The sequence below is a fragment of the Sparus aurata genome, chromosome 19 (genome assembly GCF_900880675.1).
Source record: "Sparus aurata chromosome 19, fSpaAur1.1, whole genome shotgun sequence".
Taxonomy (NCBI): domain Eukaryota; kingdom Metazoa; phylum Chordata; class Actinopteri; order Spariformes; family Sparidae; genus Sparus; species Sparus aurata.
Window position 1 is genome coordinate 13623626 of NC_044205.1, and position 18884 is coordinate 13642509.

General features: G+C 40.6%; 1 protein-coding gene across 4 annotated transcripts in view; it reads left to right on the forward strand.

Annotated features, from left to right (window-relative positions):
- ctnnd2a (catenin (cadherin-associated protein), delta 2a) overlaps positions 1 to 18884 on the forward strand; it is a 271445-nt gene that overhangs the window by 242824 nt on the left and 9737 nt on the right. For all 4 annotated transcript variants that reach the window (XM_030398742.1, XM_030398744.1, XM_030398743.1 and 1 more), the window contains 2 exons: positions 7464 to 7713; positions 10093 to 10177. In XM_030398742.1, the coding sequence (XP_030254602.1) occupies positions 7464 to 7713; positions 10093 to 10177 (335 nt within the window). The remainder of the gene's footprint in view (positions 1 to 7463; positions 7714 to 10092; positions 10178 to 18884) is intronic.

The window sequence follows — 18884 nt, forward strand, 5'->3', positions numbered from 1 at the left end:
CACAATAAGAATTCTCTATTCTCTGCCATTGTGTGTGTGCATGAATAGAGTATGTTTATGTGTGTGCATCTATACATCCTCTGAGCATTAATTTTCTTCACGTCAGTGGAATGTCTTTAATGAAGCCACAGGTTCCACGCAGGGGGAAAAAATATCCTCTGCCTCTCCTCCCTATCTCTCTCTGTCCCTCTCTCTCTCTCTCAGTCTCTCTCTCCCTCCTCTGCAGTTGATGCTGTAAACCTGTCACCCACAGACATCAAAGAGAGAGACACAGAGGGCGAGAAATAACTGGTGTGAAAAGCACCAAACACAGAAAGGCAGAATATTTTACAACGACGGAAGCGGCAGCTGGCAGCTTTCCAATTTACCTCCATTTCTGACCTGTTTAAACTTGCTGTGTTTCATCTGTTTGCACTCTCCTCTCCATCTTCATTTTATTTATTCATTGATATATTTATTTTTTTCAAAAGTTTAAAGGAATGCACCTCACATTGCAGTGCCGAATCAGACCGTCCTTGGAGAGCCTTCATATCAGGGGTGTTAATGTTTAGTGACTGCAGGGTGTGTTTGTGTGTATCCAGGATCCAGAACTCGTTATAGTGCTGTAATGTTTTATGATTTTGATTATAGTGAGCTAAATTGATTGCAATAAAGAACCCCTAACTCCTCCCTGAATGACAATACTGATGTTTCAGAGAATCAGGGTTTGTGCATTGATATAATTCTGGTGTCTATTCTCAAATGCAGTTTGATCTGGCAGAGGAGACCATCCAAAGACCAGAACTACCTCGCTTTCTTGTTCTCAATAAAGGAACATGCCCACAGAACAGGGACCAATACTGTGTTGCTTTGAATCTGGCGCCCCCTGTCGATGATGTCATATACTGATTAAATCACCTCTGGGAAACTCACTCAAATCAGACAAAAACACTGGAACACTTGTTTTGTCACTGAATATTTAATAGCAGCTGCAGCACCTCATAATCATACCACATTTCAAATTAAGCACATTGGGTTGACAACAATTAAGGATGAATCGTTAACATGTTGAGAGATAGTATAAAAAAATGAATTCAGTATATCTTCAAATGATGATTTGAGACAAGCTTTCCATCTATAAAACAAATGATTCAGTCATACACATACTGTTTAACTGCAGTTTGAGTCCACAAGTATCCATTTTTGCCCTGTAGGAAAGCAATTATCACAATCGTCTCACAATTCCCATTGTAACATTCGCTTTTACTCAGCCTAGAACATATTCATAGAACCCAGAAAGGCTTTAGCAACATTACTAGGAGCTTTTGATACATGTAAGTGTACAGAAGCCCACCTGAGGGACCCCGACCCAGTCACTGATAACTGTGTATTAACAATCCTTTATTCTCAGACAGTCGGACGCCACAGCCAATCAAGCGATATCATCTTTCCACACATCTCCCTGAGACAATTACCTCCAATTTTACTTCAATAACACTCTCCCTTCTCCGCCAGTAAACAATCAAATCACTCTATTGTTGAGGGTAATTGGATCTCTTTAAATCAAATCAGCCATTATGGCCCTGATGAAGCACGCCCTGCTCAGTGGGAGTTAGCAACACATGAGGGAATGCAGCCCAGGAATATATTACCAACTCTGCCTCGCAGGTGAAGATGGCTATATTGGAGGAGTTGTGTAATACAGGTTTATTAGACTGTGCAGTGATCAGCACAGGGCTTGTTTCTGTCCTTGAGGACATGTTCCAGGTGTAGCTCACATTTCAGTGACAGAGAAAAAAAAGAGAGGGGAGGTTGTACTCCGGCATGTAGAGGTGCTGTCTGTGTCACAGCAGAAATTCAAAGTGGAAGGAGTCGCCACCCACTCATAATAAAATCTATCTTAATGTTCCCCTCAGCTCCTGTAGTTCTCTCTTTCCTGTATGAAAACTTTTGACCAGTGTGAGGTTACAGAAATACATGACGTTCCTGGCGTTGACATGTAGCATGGCTTCTTCTTGTATTTACTACAACATGCTTTTTACACAGCCAAAGATTGGCCATTTATCACTTTATTACCTTTAACTTGCCCTTCAGAGATAGATTGTATACTTAGTAGAAATTAAAACCCACTTTTTTAACAAAAAAAAAAAACCTCTTCATCTGGGCAATGAGCTCATCAAAAGATTTAGCATTTAAAATGTGTTGAATTTTGCATTGACATTCGGAAAGTGCAGCGACTCGCTCCCATTTATATTAATCTATAATTCATCAATACGCTTCTTGAAGGCTTGGGGTATCATAGTGTGTGTGTGTGTGTGTGTGTGTTTGTGTGTAGGAATGGGGCCAGATTTTATTTTACTACAGTGGTGTCTGAGCACATCTTTGCTTTAGTTTAATTTAGCCTTTGCTATTTGTGTCTGTATATTAATATTAGTTCTTTGATAAAACTCTGTGCGCTGATGTAAAATACAACCCTGAGTGCAATAAATTTAGGACAGTGCATAAAACCTAAATCAAACCAAATCAGACCAATGATTATAAATCCTGAAAGGTACAGACCCGTTTTGGACCGTCTGCATCCTTGTTTCATTTCATGGATGTTCCTGCTTATTCGAGCAATACAATACCGAGCCGCATTCTGTTACAACAGCATGGCCTTGAGTAAGAGTGAGCAGGTACTGCACTGGGCTGCCTGCAGTCCAGACCTGTCTCCCATTGAAAAATGTTTGACAGAACGGGAACTGATGAGCGACTGGAGTTGTGTATCAAGCCAGAATGAAATATTTACTGTCCTCAGTTGTCCCCATTAATTACTGAGTGTTGGTGGTAAACGTGCCCCTGTCACAACTTTTCTGGAATGTGTTGCAGGCATCAAATTTAGAATGAGCGTATATTTACAGAAAACAATTGCTTATCAGTTTGAACATTAAATATATTGCCTTTGTACTGTGTTTATTGAATATGTCAAAAAGGATTGACAAATTATTGCATATGGTTTTTATTTACCTCTCAGACAGATTTCTACATTTTTGGAATCAGGGTTGTACAATTAAACCCCAAGAAATGATAAAACGACATCAGTTGAGGCAAAAAAATATTAGATCAAAATGACTTGGAAAAAATATCCCAAAACTGAGGCAAACAAACAGACAGCCAGATAATGAGCAATGTGTATGTTCAGGTGAGAGATAACTGCCGTGTGTTGTGAATGTGAGGTGTTTTTGTGGGAGGCTTCCAGTCATGTTTCTTAGCACCCAGTGATTATCAGGAGGAAGCTTCTTCCTCTAACAAGGCGTGTTATTAAAATAATTGGAAATAATGAGGGCCTCGATGTCTGATTCTTCTACTATTAAGACATTTCACTAGGGATGTCCCAATCAGGTATTTTTTAGCCTGACACCGATCCGAGTCCTTTGATATTTAGTATCTGCCGATACTGAGTCCCGATCCGATCCGATACTTAGCCTTAACTAGTATTTTCTGGGATAATACAGCTGCATTCAGGCTGTTCCTTAATAGGTTTAAACAAAATATATACTTTCATATGGCTCTTTCTTATTCTGCATATGCTATTACAACATTGGCCTACCAATTTCCTTGCATTAGCAGGTGAGTCTATGATGCTGCGCTGTGACGGCAGACACTTGCGACAGCCAGCTGAAACGTGGAAGTGTGTGCGAGACGCAGCCCACACTTGGTAACCATTTCATCAATAGCTATTTTTCATATTCCTTACATTGTCACGTAAAATGATGTGGACTCGTTGCTTGTCCGTTTCACACGCTTTCAGCATTTCCTCGATTGCCTGATTTACATGCTTTGCTGTATGGGACCCACGAAACTTGTGAGCAAAGCGGCACGTTGCAACTCGAGAGTGGAAGCAACGTAATGTAATGCAGAGATGGTAGGGCATATCGGGGATTCAAAAACTCCGGATGACAAAGAAAACCCTGATCCTCTACCACAGAGATGAGCTGGTTATCCAGAGCAATGAATTCAGTTATGTTCTCTGTAATATTTTTGGCCATGGTGCTGTTTCAAGGATATTTTCCTTTTGAGAGTATCCGCAAGTGTTTGTTGCTTGAGTGAACTCGCTGCATAACTTTGATTGTTTTTGTTTTTTATAGGCTGTATCAAATGTGCAGTATTAAATGCAGCACCTCCGTTACCCCTCCGCACAGCGGTCGTATTGCAGATGTTACATGTCACCGCTGGAGTGCTTTCGCTTTCTAATTTAACCAGTTTCCACACTGCAGACATAAGTAACCTTACGCACGTCTGTGTTCTGCCACAAATTGTGCTCTGACGTAAAAAAAAAAAAAATCGAGCTTGGGTCCACGTTTAAAATTGCCGATCCCCGATCAGTGGAAAAATGACCATATCGGCCACAATCCCGATCCTGCAGATCGGCTCGGGACATCCCTACATTTCACATTGCATTCGTGCCAGCATACACAGATGCATATGTAGGCCAAAGATATCCTTCAGTCATTCTTCCTGTTCTTCTTCCTCCTCTTTCTGCCCTCATAAACATGGTTGACTACTATGCTGCCCCCTTGCCTGTTTATACTCCTCTTCCTATGTCTCCTTTCATATCATCTTCTCTGTTCCGTACTTACTCCCTCTGAGATGAATGTGATGACGTTGCAGTGGCTGATAGGGATATGCATGCACACACCTGTGTGCACACATACATGCAAGCATATTTTAGAGATATTCTGACATGCTGAGCTTCTGTCTGTAAACACAAAATACTGAGACAAACAAGCAGACAGAAATGCTTCTAATAGCATTAACGTCCTTGTGCTCACTCCTTACCCTCCTTTTGTTATTACTGGATTCTCCACAGCCAGTTGATAAATTAGTCAGTCAGTCAATCAATAAATTGTCAGTCATTGACGCAGTAAATTATCTGGCAGTCAGTCAGTAAATTAGCCAGTCAGTAAATAATTCACTCACTCACTCACAAATACGTCACATCATTAAATCAAGAAAGAAAGTAAATTAATCAGTCAGTCACTAGCTGGTAAATTTCTGGGAAATTAGTCAGTCTGGTTCAAGTCAGTCAGATAATGAGTCTTCCTCTTGGATGCAGCTTAACTTCGTCCTCATGGCCAAAAGACAATGACCGCTTAACCTCTGTTCAGCCTGCCAGGCTGAGATAACACTTAGCCAATTAACTCACAACTCCAGCCATACAGACGGAGTGCACATGTGTGAGTGTGTGCGTATGTGTGTCTTGGTGTGTGATCGTGCACATCTGTACGTTCACACATGTACAGACGTGTGTTTTGAAGCCTTCATGTGTGTCTTCATGAGGGTGCCTGAATTCAAGTGTATAACAATGTTGTCATACAAGGGCATATGTATAATCATGCATTTTGTGTGTGTGTGTGTGTGTGTGCGTGCGTGTGTGTGTGTGTGTGTGTGTAGGTGTGTGTGTGTGTGTGTGTGTGTGTGTAACCCTAACCCATCTGATTTTCACTGCGTATTGCTCTGCAGTTCTTGGCCCTTCCCAGATCACTTACTCGTATTAGAGGTAATATGAGCAAGGGATTTACCACCAGCCTGTAAGGGCTCCTTTGATATCACAGTGATGGATTGGTCTGGGAAAAACATCCAGGTATATAAAGATGTGGGGAAGTGTTGTGCTGTTGTGTTTAATATAAGTTGTTTAGAAATGTTATTCAAAAAACTGTTAGGGAAATCCAAAAGTGTTTTGAGTTTATTGCCCCCTGAGTATTTCGGCCTCAGTTTTCACAGCTACCAGAGAGGATGTTAAGGTACACTTCAGGATGATTCGACAGTGGATGTAACACTTACACCAGGACTCTGTTTTAATCTTCTTTACCTCTGAGTAGAGGAAGAATTGCATTTATAAAATTTAGAAGGAGACAGTGACTCACACTGTGCAGCTCTTTAGTGTCGTATTCACACACGAAGCATTATGCACAAACAAGTTTAAATGGCATGCTTTGTCACACCTCTGTCACAGAGAGAGAAGACCAATTCATTCTTGTCGAGATGCTCAGTTGATTGAAGTTTACCTTTTAGTATGCATGAGGATAAGAAAGCTCCTAGTGTTCTATCAAGTGGATTTTGTTAAATGAATCACATTTCAGCCATGGTTCATTGTCCTACAATCACCTTTGCATCCAAATTGATTCTTTACCTCGAACATGACCTATGGGTTTCGTTCAGGGACTCAGGATGATTCAAGTGTAATTGACAGTTTTCGTGATGGTCAGGTCATTTCTCACCCCTCGACTGCCGCTCATGTTTGATGAATCTTCGTGCAATCCTCAGTCAACACAATCTCCTCTTTCCTCTCATCTCTTCAGCTCCTCTTCCATCCTCCACTCTTCCACTCATCACCTATTTGCTCTGATCTCTCCTTTATTGGCCCCTCTTCTCAGTCATATGCTGCTACTTCATATCCGGTGATCTCACTCTCAAGGGATGCTCCACTCGGCTTAGACAAACACGGCAGGAAATAACAGTCAACTGCTTCTTGATAACAGTACATATGTCCCAGCAAATCTGAGTGAGAAATTAATTAGAAAAAGTACAAAAATACATTTTATAGACCTGCAGTATCTGTTTATATGCCAACAAGCCACTCTCATCCACATCAATACAGTATTTTCTGTGGATGACATTAATTTATTTCATGTCTTGACCCTGTTACACCTATATATAAACAGACAACTTGACTCTGTGGGTGAGCTCAGGTTACATGTAGATGATTTTGTCCCTCTTTGTTCTCCATCCTCACACAGCTTTGCCCTAAACTCCTCTTCACCCCAAATGTTATTGCTTCTATCTCCTCCACCCTCTCACTGGCTGACTTTATGGGTTTCCTATCCGTCAGCATCTCCTGCACTTCTTAATTACTCCTCTTTTCTGTTGCTTCGATCTCTCCAACCACCCATTCTTTGAATGTCAATTCTTTTTTTCATTTCCTTCATATGCCAGCCTATTCACCGAAATACCACGAGTCTCCCCTTTTATTGGATTCTCAGCATGTCTGTATTAATGTCTGGGCGTCAAAGGATTTGCAGTGTGCCCTCTCGAACTAAAGCTTTATGGAGTTATCCAAACCACTCACTAGCTGCTCAAGACAATTGTTTTAAAAGACATTAAAATAGCAATATTAGTTTGATTTCATGGAGAAATGTATTATTGATTTGGTTGTATTGATTATACTGTACCAGTCATTCGTAACTACACTTAACATTAATGTTTGTATGTTGTTTTGTATGTAAAATTATCCCTTTGCATTGTTACATGAACTATCATAGAAAATACAATGGAATATAAAATAAAAATAATATAATGTCCATGTCATCAAGGCTCAGTCCATCCAAATGTAATTATTACAACTTTTCCAACAAAACTAGCAACAAATAGGAGGATGAGCAGAGGACATAACTTGACCAATATTTTCTTTTGTCCCTTTCCTTCATTTTCTCCACACACACCAGGTAAATATGCCATGAGAGATTTGATCCATCGATTACCAGGCAGCAGTAGCAGCAGCAACAATAACGCCACCAGCAGTGGGACCTCCGGGACCATAGGCCCTCCTAGCAAGGCCATGTCAGATGACACGGTAACTGCCATTTGCTGCGCACTGCACGAAGTCATCACCAAGAACATGGAGAACGCCAAAGCCCTGCGTGATGCTGGTGGCATAGAAAAACTCATCGGCATCGCCCGCAGCAAAGGAGACAAGTGAGTAGGCCAGAGTCAGGAGACCGTAGCACACAGTGTCACAATGAGAAGCACCACATTGTTCATCTCTAACATCATTTGAAATACTTTTGCAAGAGTCCCAAATTTGGTGCTCTTAAAAATCTGAGGATAATGATATAACAGTTTATGGAGAAGCATGTCATATGTATTTATAACCATAGAACAGATTTACCTGCGCTGTTGTTGAAGTGGTTTTTAAATAATAATGATGATATGTGCTTAACATTCTTCTAGATTTAAACAGGAATGATGTTATGCTCAGGAAAGGTAAAGGATACTTACTGCAACCCTCACAACATAAGCATTGGTTTCTGACACAGAGCTAAAAACAAAGAGGAAAAAGTGCACTTCATGCTACATTGTACATCCACATGTGTTTGTTTGAGTTGTTCACACATGAATGAGAGGATGATATCCAAAATGAGAATTCTCCCTAATGACTTGTAGTAGCTTTTCTTATGTTCAAGGACAACCAGCCCTAAATAAACTGTCTATATCCTAATATTACATGTGAAGGCAAGTAAAAAAGCAAAACAGATATTCGCTTTTATATTGTGCTAAACCTGTCAGGGCATCCTTCAATAGTGACCAGTACCTTATTGTGAATGAACATCCATCATTCATAACTGTGCCTGCCTTCCTTGTGACCATTCATCCACAAAAGACAGGACAAGACTGGAGAACAACAAGGAAGAGGCAGCAGAAAAATAACTCCTGTCACCATTGAGAGACCAAGCAGGGTGTTCTGCCTAGCTGCTATCGCAACCAGGGGGTCACACTGAAGAGTTATCAGACGGGGGTCAAACGTTCATTTATTGTTATGGAGAGAGACTCAGTCTATTTAGGGAACTGTGCTCAAGGGCACCATTACAGAGAGAGATGAGGTGCTGGAAGAAACCTTCATAAGTGCAAATTTCACAGTGAGTGTAGTTAGCTGCTAATAGCCCACACATCTTCATTTTCTCAGGATAGGTACTCTGAGGATAAATGTTTCTTATCTGCAGTGGCGTGCTACACTCACACAATTACACACTCTCATATTGGGAAAATGCCCATTATTGTGCTGTCATAGATAACCACTGTTTACTAGCTGTAGCTGAGAAACATAATGAAATGAAAACATAATGATAAAATACTGGTTTATTATGAACAGTACCTTTGAAACAGTAAATCCTAAAACACATCCTATGTATGGCATCCTATGATATTGCTATCTTGGTGTTGTTCCTATCATTTCAACATACTAAAGGAAAAAGAAAAAATTCAATTTATGAGCAAGCCGCTGTTGTAAATGGATGAAGTAGAGGAAGCTCACTCATGAGACTTAGGATTATTCTGTTCAACTATTTCTTTTACATTAAGTTCACTTAGTATTCTCCGTTTTTTTTTTTTTGTTTGTTTGTTTTTTTTCATTTTTCTGTCACTATTTGGTTAGATGTGAAGTGAAGTGAACAAAGACACTTGGTAAGGTTTAAGAAATCTCTGTTTGGGTCAAAATATACCTTTTCAAAACATTAAACACAATTTTGGAAGGATATCTTCTATGATGTACGTATTATTTAGTCATTTAATCATAGTTGCAGAACTTTTTGAAAAAAACATTTAGTTTGGTCAGTTGAAATGATTATCCTGGAGCAAAATTTACTATGATGTCACAGGAACAACAGCAGTATCCGATTGAGTACCTTATCATACAAACAGAAAAACGGTTTGGAAATCCCAAAAAATGTTTCCTCATTTTCCAAAAATTTTATGCAATCAGTTATCATGATGAGTTATCATGATGTTGTGATGATCCAAATCCCTGACTGTTTGTCCATTTAGATTTGCTTGCACTGCAAAACCATTGACTTTATCATACTATTTGTTTCCATAAACAATGGAGATTAGCATGTTATTTGATTGGGATACCTTTATTTAAGTGTAACTACAATATATTCCAGTGCATCATTCTTCAAACAGCTGTTGTTTTTCCTGGCAACAAACCATGTTAAATTTTGATGGACAAATGGAAAATAAGCATTATTCTGCTTCCCTCTGTATTTGATTGAAGGTCAATGCTTATGAACTTACTCCTACTTGAGTCATCTTTCAGCTAAGTGAAAGGGAAGGGACCATTAGCATGGCAAAGAGGGTCATTTGAAACTCATCTGGAAACTCTCAGTTTTTGCAAAGAGAAAATCATTATCCGCATAGAAGAGCAATGGCCTCCTTACTCTTAAAGCCATCACAAGTGCCACTGGCCTGCACACATCTTGTACAGCTGGTAAAGACAGAGGACAGAATGACATAGCAACATTATCCAAAGGAATGGGATCCAGGAGAAATAACCCTCCTTCTTTCTCTGTGTCTCTCCAGACACTCAGCAAAGGTGGTAAAGGCAGCCTCTCAGGTCCTCAGCAGTATGTGGCAGTACAGAGACCTGCGCTCCCTCTACAAGAAGGTAGGACATAGCACACACATCAACTGTCAACTGTCTAAACATTTAATAATGTCATGTGTGGTTAAATAGATCTCCTGTTTGAAGAATTGCGACCCACATTCGATTAGGAATTAATGTGACACCCATCTTTGCAAGAGCACAGTCATTATGTGATAGGTCTACTGTATGCATATTATATAATGAATCAATCACATTTTTTTTTGTGGATTTAACAAATTTCATGCTTTGCTATGTTCCAGGCTATTCTGTGAATATTACATCTAAAAGTTGTAATGGTAATTTTAACATTCAAGCTTTGTTAAAAACAGTTATTCAAACTGACTGCGAGTAGGACTTTGCATCTTTGACAGAGCATCTTAAGCCGTTTTTAGACAGGGCAGCAAGCTGCCAATTTGCCCGTCCTTTTGGTGGCTCAGTCCACAGTTTTAGACAGAGGGCGGCAAGCTAGGAACGGTCACTACTTTCAAATTAAAAGCCCTCCGCTGAGAACCCAATTCTAAACTCCAATGGGGTGCAATGTTAAGCTCTTATATTAAAGACAAATGCGTTGCCACCGTTCACAGCCCAACTTCGTGCTTCACGTTATGTCACATGTTTATGCCTACCCCAGGGGCGACTTTTGGAAAAGGAGGAATATTACGCCTCCGTTTTAGAAAGACAGGGCGGCACATTGCCGCCCTTACCTTGGAGCAAATGTGCCGCCTTTTCTGTCTAAAAAAGGGCTTTTATAATTAAGAAATGTATCAGTATATATTGCAAATTGGCTTTTAACAGTGGGATAGGATGAACTATGTAAAGATGAAGGCTTTTTACTTTTACTCAGGAAGGTGTTTCAGGTGTTTCAGATAAAAATCTTTGTTGGAACTGAAGCAATTGATTATTATACAGGATGCTCAGTTTAAGTTTTGATTTATTCCAAATGGTAAGTTGCCCTTTTGTATTTGGACAGCCGGAGATTTTGGCTTGACCTCTATGTTCTTGGATACCAAGCTGAAACTTCACTGGCTGAATTATGTCTTGCTTTCTGGTCTGAACCAATCATTGTCAGGGTTTGCTGTTGTTTCTCAGACTCAGTGTGAAACTCTGCTGGCTTAGCGACTGCTAAGCTTAGCTAATACCATCCTGCAATCAACAGCTTAGCCAGACACTGCCAGTGCTTGACACTAGCTACTACTATCAGTCAGCAGTTTTTGTAGTTTATATTGTTCGCAAAATAAACAAATGGGGAACAAATTAAACTGTCATATTTATTAGGAAACTAAGCCTGATGTGAATTTTGTGAGATGCATTTTTTATTGCAAATCAGTCCATACCCCAGCTATTCCCAGCAGTGTGATATATGTAATCCATACAAAGTACATGAAGCTACATGATATATTAACTGGACAGTAGCTACATTTGCCAGATGCTGGTTCAGTTCCAAGGGCACTGAGGAGGTTGACACTGTAAGTACACTCGTAAAATAAACTTTAAAGGAAGGATGAAGTAACTGCCAGTGAGTGACATCCATTTTGTCTTTACATGCCAAGGTAGATATCAGTGTTATCATATTTATTGATGCTGGTTAACAGTAGTGTTACCTGCTTGAGGGTGTTAAGGTGTGTGGCGGGGGCATACAGTTGCAGGTCCTTTATTTCTGGGTGGCTTTAGGTTGTGTGCTATATATTTTTGTTGTGTGTGTTGCTTGTGCGTGTGGCACTTCCGCCTTGAGGTCAGTCATAACCACCTCCAAACAAAAGAATAATTGGGTTCTGCTGGGCAACATCACAACTGAGCAACAGTGTTTACAGAGGCAGGAGGATCAATAACTTTGTGTTAGTCACTGGCCTTTTGTTTTGGGGTATTTTTTTCACAAATACACACACACAGGCTAACATCAGTGCCAGTGGTTATTTAACCCATCATGAAGTCTGGGTGTTATAACATTCCGCGACGAGAGATCTGTAGCACATTAATTCAGTAGCTAACTTTTATCTCTCAGAGAATGGCACAAACAAGCAAGAAGTGAGAAAAACGTGCAAAAAAGTGCGAGAGAAATGATGATTGGTGTGTGCGCTGCTCACTCACACACACATTCTTTTATCTCTCTCTGTCCCTCTCACACACGCATACATACTGTTGAAACCCACTTTCTCCTCCCCTGGCTCTTTTGTTTCTTTTCAAATGACAAATACCCGCACGCATTTGCAATTTGATTAAAAGTAATTACAGATGTTCTGGTTCTTTCACTCGTCAGTAATGAGTGTTGTTGAGTGAATATCCACCAAGGTTATCTGCCATTCAGCACACTAAAACCTTAGAAGCATGATCAACAAGTTGCAGTGAGACATTTGGAAATATTAAGTAACATGTTCCAGAGAGGTGTCCTTGGCTTTGAATTTGTATCGTGTATCTCTGTGCAGAGAGAAAAAAGCAGAAAAAAGCTGCTGATGTGTTTGAGCTGCGTGTGAATAATATACACGTTTAATATAATGCTGCAGAATGCAACCCCCTTGTGACAAATGATACTTCTGCGATGCTTCTAATGATCACTTTTAGATGTCTACCTTCTGAAGTGTTCATTTGTTGAAGTGTGCATGTCATTGGCTTATGCTGCATAGTGAAGTGTCGCTCATTTATTTTGTTTTGGACAACTTTATATTATTCAGTCTCGTCCCATATTCAGCTTTTAATGTGAAATCTTTGTTGAAAGATGTTCAGTTAAACATCAAGAGAGATTATTTGCACGCCGTGACATGATTCACTTCAACAAGTCATTTCATCTAGGATTATTTTCCTCAAATGATAAACTAGTATTTCCCACTTGAATTTCAAGTTTTCAAAGATGTCAAACCTCAAACAATCCTGAAACAATAAGAGCGAGCTGTTGTTCTTTAAAGTAATGAGACGTACATAAAGAAATATCTTTTTAGGTGTTAATACAGTAGAAGTGAAAGAAATAGCTCAAGCCAATGACAATTTGTTCCACCCGTTTCAAGAGACAATCAACGAGCATTAGACTCAGAGATGACAGAGAATAACAGAAACTAGTGCAGTGATTCCCTGTGTGTTGATTTGCAGTGGGCTCTCAGAGTCCAAGAGTTCTGACTGTTGCTGCAGTCAGTTCAGGACAGGCCGCCTCATGGCATCAGTGTGTGCTCGCCTCATCCTGACGACTGTGTCCCTCTCTCCATTCGTCATCCTCTCATCCCCAGTATTACACTGAACAGTATCCCCATGTGACCCCTTGGAGCCTCATCTGCTTCACACTTCTCTAATCATTGCCACTGGATAGCATTACACTCGACTGGATGGCATAACACTCCAGTGATCAGACATGAAGGACATTGGCTTTACTCGGCAACCATGCCCGACAAAGGTTGATTCATTTTTGGGGGGATTATTAATTTGTTTGTTTATTTTTTACACTTACATTGTTTGCCTCAAGGGCACTTTTTACCAGACTGGGATTTAATAAAGACAGATATAAAAGGCAGGTAACAATCTGTTCAAGATTGATGGCTGCACATTTCGAAACAGCAAATGTAGTCTTGCATCTGTTTCATTTAATCCGATATGATGTAAACATTAATTCAATGAAAAAAAAAGGAAAATTACTTTTTCGCTCCACACCAACAGAAAAAACCTCATCCATCATCTTTAAATTGAAACAAGATATCATCTCTAGTCTGTGCTCTTGTAGCAACCACAGTTTCATCCTAACTCATCCACCTGTACTTCATCATCATATTTGAATGATCAAGATCTTGTAATGCAGTTAAAATGATGTTGTTATCCAGGACAACTTTAATTAAATACTGCACAAACAATTTAGATTCAACTCACTTTTTTGACACCTTCTAAGCAGTTCAGAAAGTTAAGATGTTGCTTATGCTATACACAGTCCCTCTAAAAATTACTTTTAAAGGTTGACAGACAGCATAGCTTACTGTTTACTGCCTAAATTGCATGAACAGAGCCTGTTTAGTGACAAACCGGCCTAATTTTGTAACTGTGGAAATTGTTGCGTTCAAGGATGCACACTTCGACTTTATCACCCAAGTCCAGAGCTCAAAATAAGTGACTTTACCGCTAGTATCCCTGCGTTACGTATTAGGTCATGGGTGTTGCAAAAATCCTGTTAGCCTCCAATCCAAACATGGATTAGCATACATTTTAGACGAAAGTGGAGTCGGGTGTCTCTGCAGAATGTTTTTGAGCAAAGGGGGAGAAAGAGACAGTGGCAAAGCAGGAGAAAGAAAGAGTGAAGTGAGAGAAGAAAGTGAGGTGGATTCTTGAAATTTTCACAATTTGAAAATATGCAAGCTTGAGCTTTGTGTGTGTGTGTGTGTGTGTGTGTGTGTGTGTGTGTGTGTGTGTGTGTGTGTCCGTGTGCGTGGTTTTAGAAAGAGGAAAAAAGTGTTGGGTCAATAATGAGTCAGTTTTAACCGCCTTGGCAAAGACTTGTTTGCTTTGAAGTCTTGAAGTAATGAGAGTGTTTTCAACACACTTTTAAACCACATAGAAGTTACGGGCATGGGTACACATGCCTGTTTGGTTCTGTGCAAGTTTGTGTGTCTTTGAAAATGTGTTTTTTTGTCAAACTGCGTTAAGAAGAGTTAATCACTTCCTACAGCAGTGCCATGGGAGCAGTGAGAGGGAGGGGGAAAGAAAAAGAGAATTGCAACAGAACGGGGGGGTGGTCTGCCCAGCAGTTTTTGAACGCGCTAAAATGAAAAGTTGAGGGCCCATAAATAAACAGTAACTCGGTATGAAAATAGCATCTGAGATGACTTGAAAGATCAGTGTTGCAGCAGTCATGAATAAACCAAAGCTGAAATCTCTTTGTAGCAACACTAGCACCGACTTTAGGATAAATCATGTACAATAGTCTCCAGAGTGTGGTAAAACTCTACTTTTACCCGATTTTATTTGGATTATTCGACAGGATGTGTCCTCATACTGTGTGTGTGTGTGTGTGTGTGTGTGTGTGTGTGTGTGTGTGTGTGTGTGTGTGTGTGTGTGTGTGCGTGCGTGCGTGCGTGCGTGCGTGTGTACAGATCCTGGGAGGCTATAGGTCATCTTTTCAGAGAACAACAAATGTGCGGTACTGTTCGACAGGGGATTTCTGTTGAAAGCAAGAAGTTGAAACATGGTCACTTTGTAAATAGACCCATCCTTAATAGGACCAGAAGGACTCAATTCTCTCTTTAACTCACCGAAATATATGCGCTCGCTCTCTTGCGCACGCACGAACACTGAATTTAATTCTGTGTATTCACACTGTTACACTTTGTCATATCCCTGTTCAGTGCGTAATTTCTGTTGGGCTGCCATGCCTCGTTTCTTGATAAATGATCGAGCTCAGGCACTCAATCAGACAGTCTCTTTCTTCACACACACGCGCATGTGAGCACACATATCATACTCCTATCACACACATACATCACAAACAAACACAAATCACTAAAACAGATACACACACTTGTATGACAGATGGGGTTGAGGGTCAGAGAGATGCTGTGTATGTCACTCGAGTGACAGATTTACAATATGTTCCAGGGATGTGTAATTCGGTGTGTGGGTGTGTTTGTGTGATATGAGTGAGTGAGAAATTGATGTCTGTGTGTGAGATCACTGATTGCACAACCTGGTCCTCTTCAGGATTGTTGCACACATAATGCTCAGGATGTACCCGGAAATTTAATTAGTACATTTGAGGGAAAAGTGACACAGAGTTTATGTACCAAAAATTTGTCACTGACAAAGCTCGCAAATCTGTTAAAGTATGATCATCTAATTGTAATGAAACAAGCATTTGAGTCTCACAATTTGTTGGCATTTTTGACAATGGTTCAAACACACACTGCTTTAAAATAATAAAATTCCCTCTGATGTTCACCTGTATTAGACAGCGAGAGACAGAGAGAGAGGAGATGGGGGTGTCAAGATAGCCTCCGTAAATTTAAAGGCTAACAACAGTGCTTTGGGAAGACACAGAGGAAGAGCTGTGGCACACTCCTACACTATTCTGAGCCACTGACAATAAATGCACCAGCAGAGTAAAGGTCAGTTTCTAAATCTGCAGGACCTCAAGCAAGCAAAATAAAGAATGCAAAGGTCAGAGGCAGATTATTCCTGTGATGATGGATAGATCATGTGTGAGTAAAACACTTGCAACTGTAAATCTGAGAGTGAAATGAGTGAGAGTGAGAGAGAGAGAGAGGAAGGATTGAAGTCCTGAAAAAATGACAATGTTCAGTGGTCGCTGAGGCCCAGAGGGGACCCACCACTCATCATGTGTAACCTTTTACAATTTTTTGCCATAATTGCTGTCTGGTATGAGCGCTGCCAGACACACACACACATACACCTCATTTGTCGGGGCTGTAATCGCTTTTTACCTCGGAGTCCCACGACCTTCAACTAAGCATCCAGTGATGGTGAGAGCAACAGGCAGAATGGTTGCCTAGCGACCATCTCATTTTTACAGTAGGAGCTGAAAGGAGAGTTTGAGGCTGTGAAACAGAGAGAGGGGAGCTGGGGTGTAAAGAGAAGAGAAAAAAGGCAAGACAAGTAGAATAAGTACACTGCATGGAGCGATTGTTGTTGTGGACATGTTGTTAGCTCACAATGGAAGGCTTCAGAGTGCAGATTTTCACTATGCAACATTGGACCTCTGATCTGCTGCAAAAAAAAAACTTGCCACTGTCGGATTTGGCCCCAGATTAAATTTTGTTGTTGATATAATATTTATTGAACCTGCTAAACCTCACTGACTGGCAGCTGGGTTCGACATTATTATCTAATGCTGTGCAGCTGATCATTGTTTAAACCAACAGAACTTTAAATTCAAGTGGATTTCCCAAAAGTTTCCAAAGATGGCAATTTTGTCAGGCTGTTGTTCCAATATATTCAAAAGGAGGCAGATATTTCCTCAGCGGTATCTCAGCAACTCAGCAACTCACACCAGAATCTAGCTGGATAAATAGCACAACTGGTACGAGGGAAAATACGTATTTGTTTTCCTGGACCCCATTTGTTAACTGCACAGACCACACACATCAGTCTACAAAATACATTCATTATTCAGTATTCAGTGACTGTTCGTTTGAGCAGCATGACAGTTTGACAGTGTCCAAGTGTGCAGAGTTCCAGTGTTCCATAAGACGGTTCCATGGTTTAAGATGAAATGTGTTGGGGAGGAACCTTTGAACTGCTGTGTGTCAGAGATTCCAGTTTTCTATCAGTCCTCAATGCTGTGCCAGGAGTCAGGGGAGGACATGGGACTGTGCTCACTCCAGCCCACTCTCCTCTCTTTCTGCCTCTCCATCTGCAGCCCTCCCTTTCAGTTACCTCTCTCCTCCTCTTGCTATCTTTACCCTCCTGCCATTACTCTCCCTCCATCATCCTCCCTCCTCCTTGTCACTCTCATTACTTTGTATCTTCTTTTGTCTCTCTCAGCTTCTGCCCTGTTTGTCCCTCCTCCCTTTCTTTCTGCCTCATCTCTTCCATCTCTCAGTCGTCCCATGTTCCTCCCCTCCGTCTCTTCCTCTCCAGCCTAACTGTACTGGAGTGATTCACCTCTCATCATTGTACTCACAGTCACCGGAGTCTAACCCGTTTCCCACATTCGAGCGGAGGCCCAGAGACAATAAAGCTATGATGGGACATGCCTGCGTTATATTTTATCATCTGCTTGCGTTTTGCTTTCAGAGGTAGCCAATTATCTTAATGCTAAATTGAATTTAGTTCCAGCTCTGTGATTGTTGTTGACTCTCATAATCCATTTTTATGAAAAGGGCTTTACTCCCATCACTGCTAAACTAATACAGATACAAAGTCATTGGTTTGGCAATAATTATGCTCATGGACTTGTAAGTTGTATTAATTTTATTTCTACAAGGACAGTGAGATGTTCACTAAGCCTAGGCTTTATGCAAAGTTGTTTATTTGTGTTATGTGGATGGTTGTATGTGCACATTTGGGTGTTGTGTGTCATTGTCCAGAATACATGTTTGACTTGTAAACTCCTGAAATCCAATATAGAAATCCAATTTCTCACACAAGTGTTAAATAAAAGTTTACACATTACTGCTTTTTGTGACAAGTGACCAAGGACAAGCTTTTTCCACTTGAGCATTATACAGTCAGTGTGCTCCCTTCTGATCTGTTCTAAATTATGAATAATTAATGCATGATGTACTATATACAAAATTGTATGGTAGTGTGTCCTTAGCTTGTGTATCATAAGTGAGGTTCTCGCAAATGTGCCCAAATTTGTAGCTTCAAACCAGCGATCCTCAGTAGGCGGCCCCCGGGGCCCATCCGCATCCTTCACCATGTGTTTTGGTTGGGTCAGCACTTGTGCACCGGGAGTTGTCTCCATGCCAACGATACAGAGACAGCTGGGTCACTCACCGCTGCAAGCGCAACTTTTAACTTTCACTTTCGTTTTCGGAGCAGTTTGCGTATTCACATTTTGCCGGTGGTAAAAGATTGAAAATGGCGTGTTTCCAAGTAAATTGCTATTACAAAGTGAACAGTGAAAATCCGCGACTCAGAGAAATAGGGATTTAAAATTTGCATTCATTCTCCCTCTGACAGGACAAGCCCCACGTATCTGACAGTGCAGCGGTAACAAAGGCCAGACGTAGTTTAACTAATTCTACCCCGTCTCATCATGTATTTTCAAACACACAAACATTGTAACGGACGGGGAGTTTCT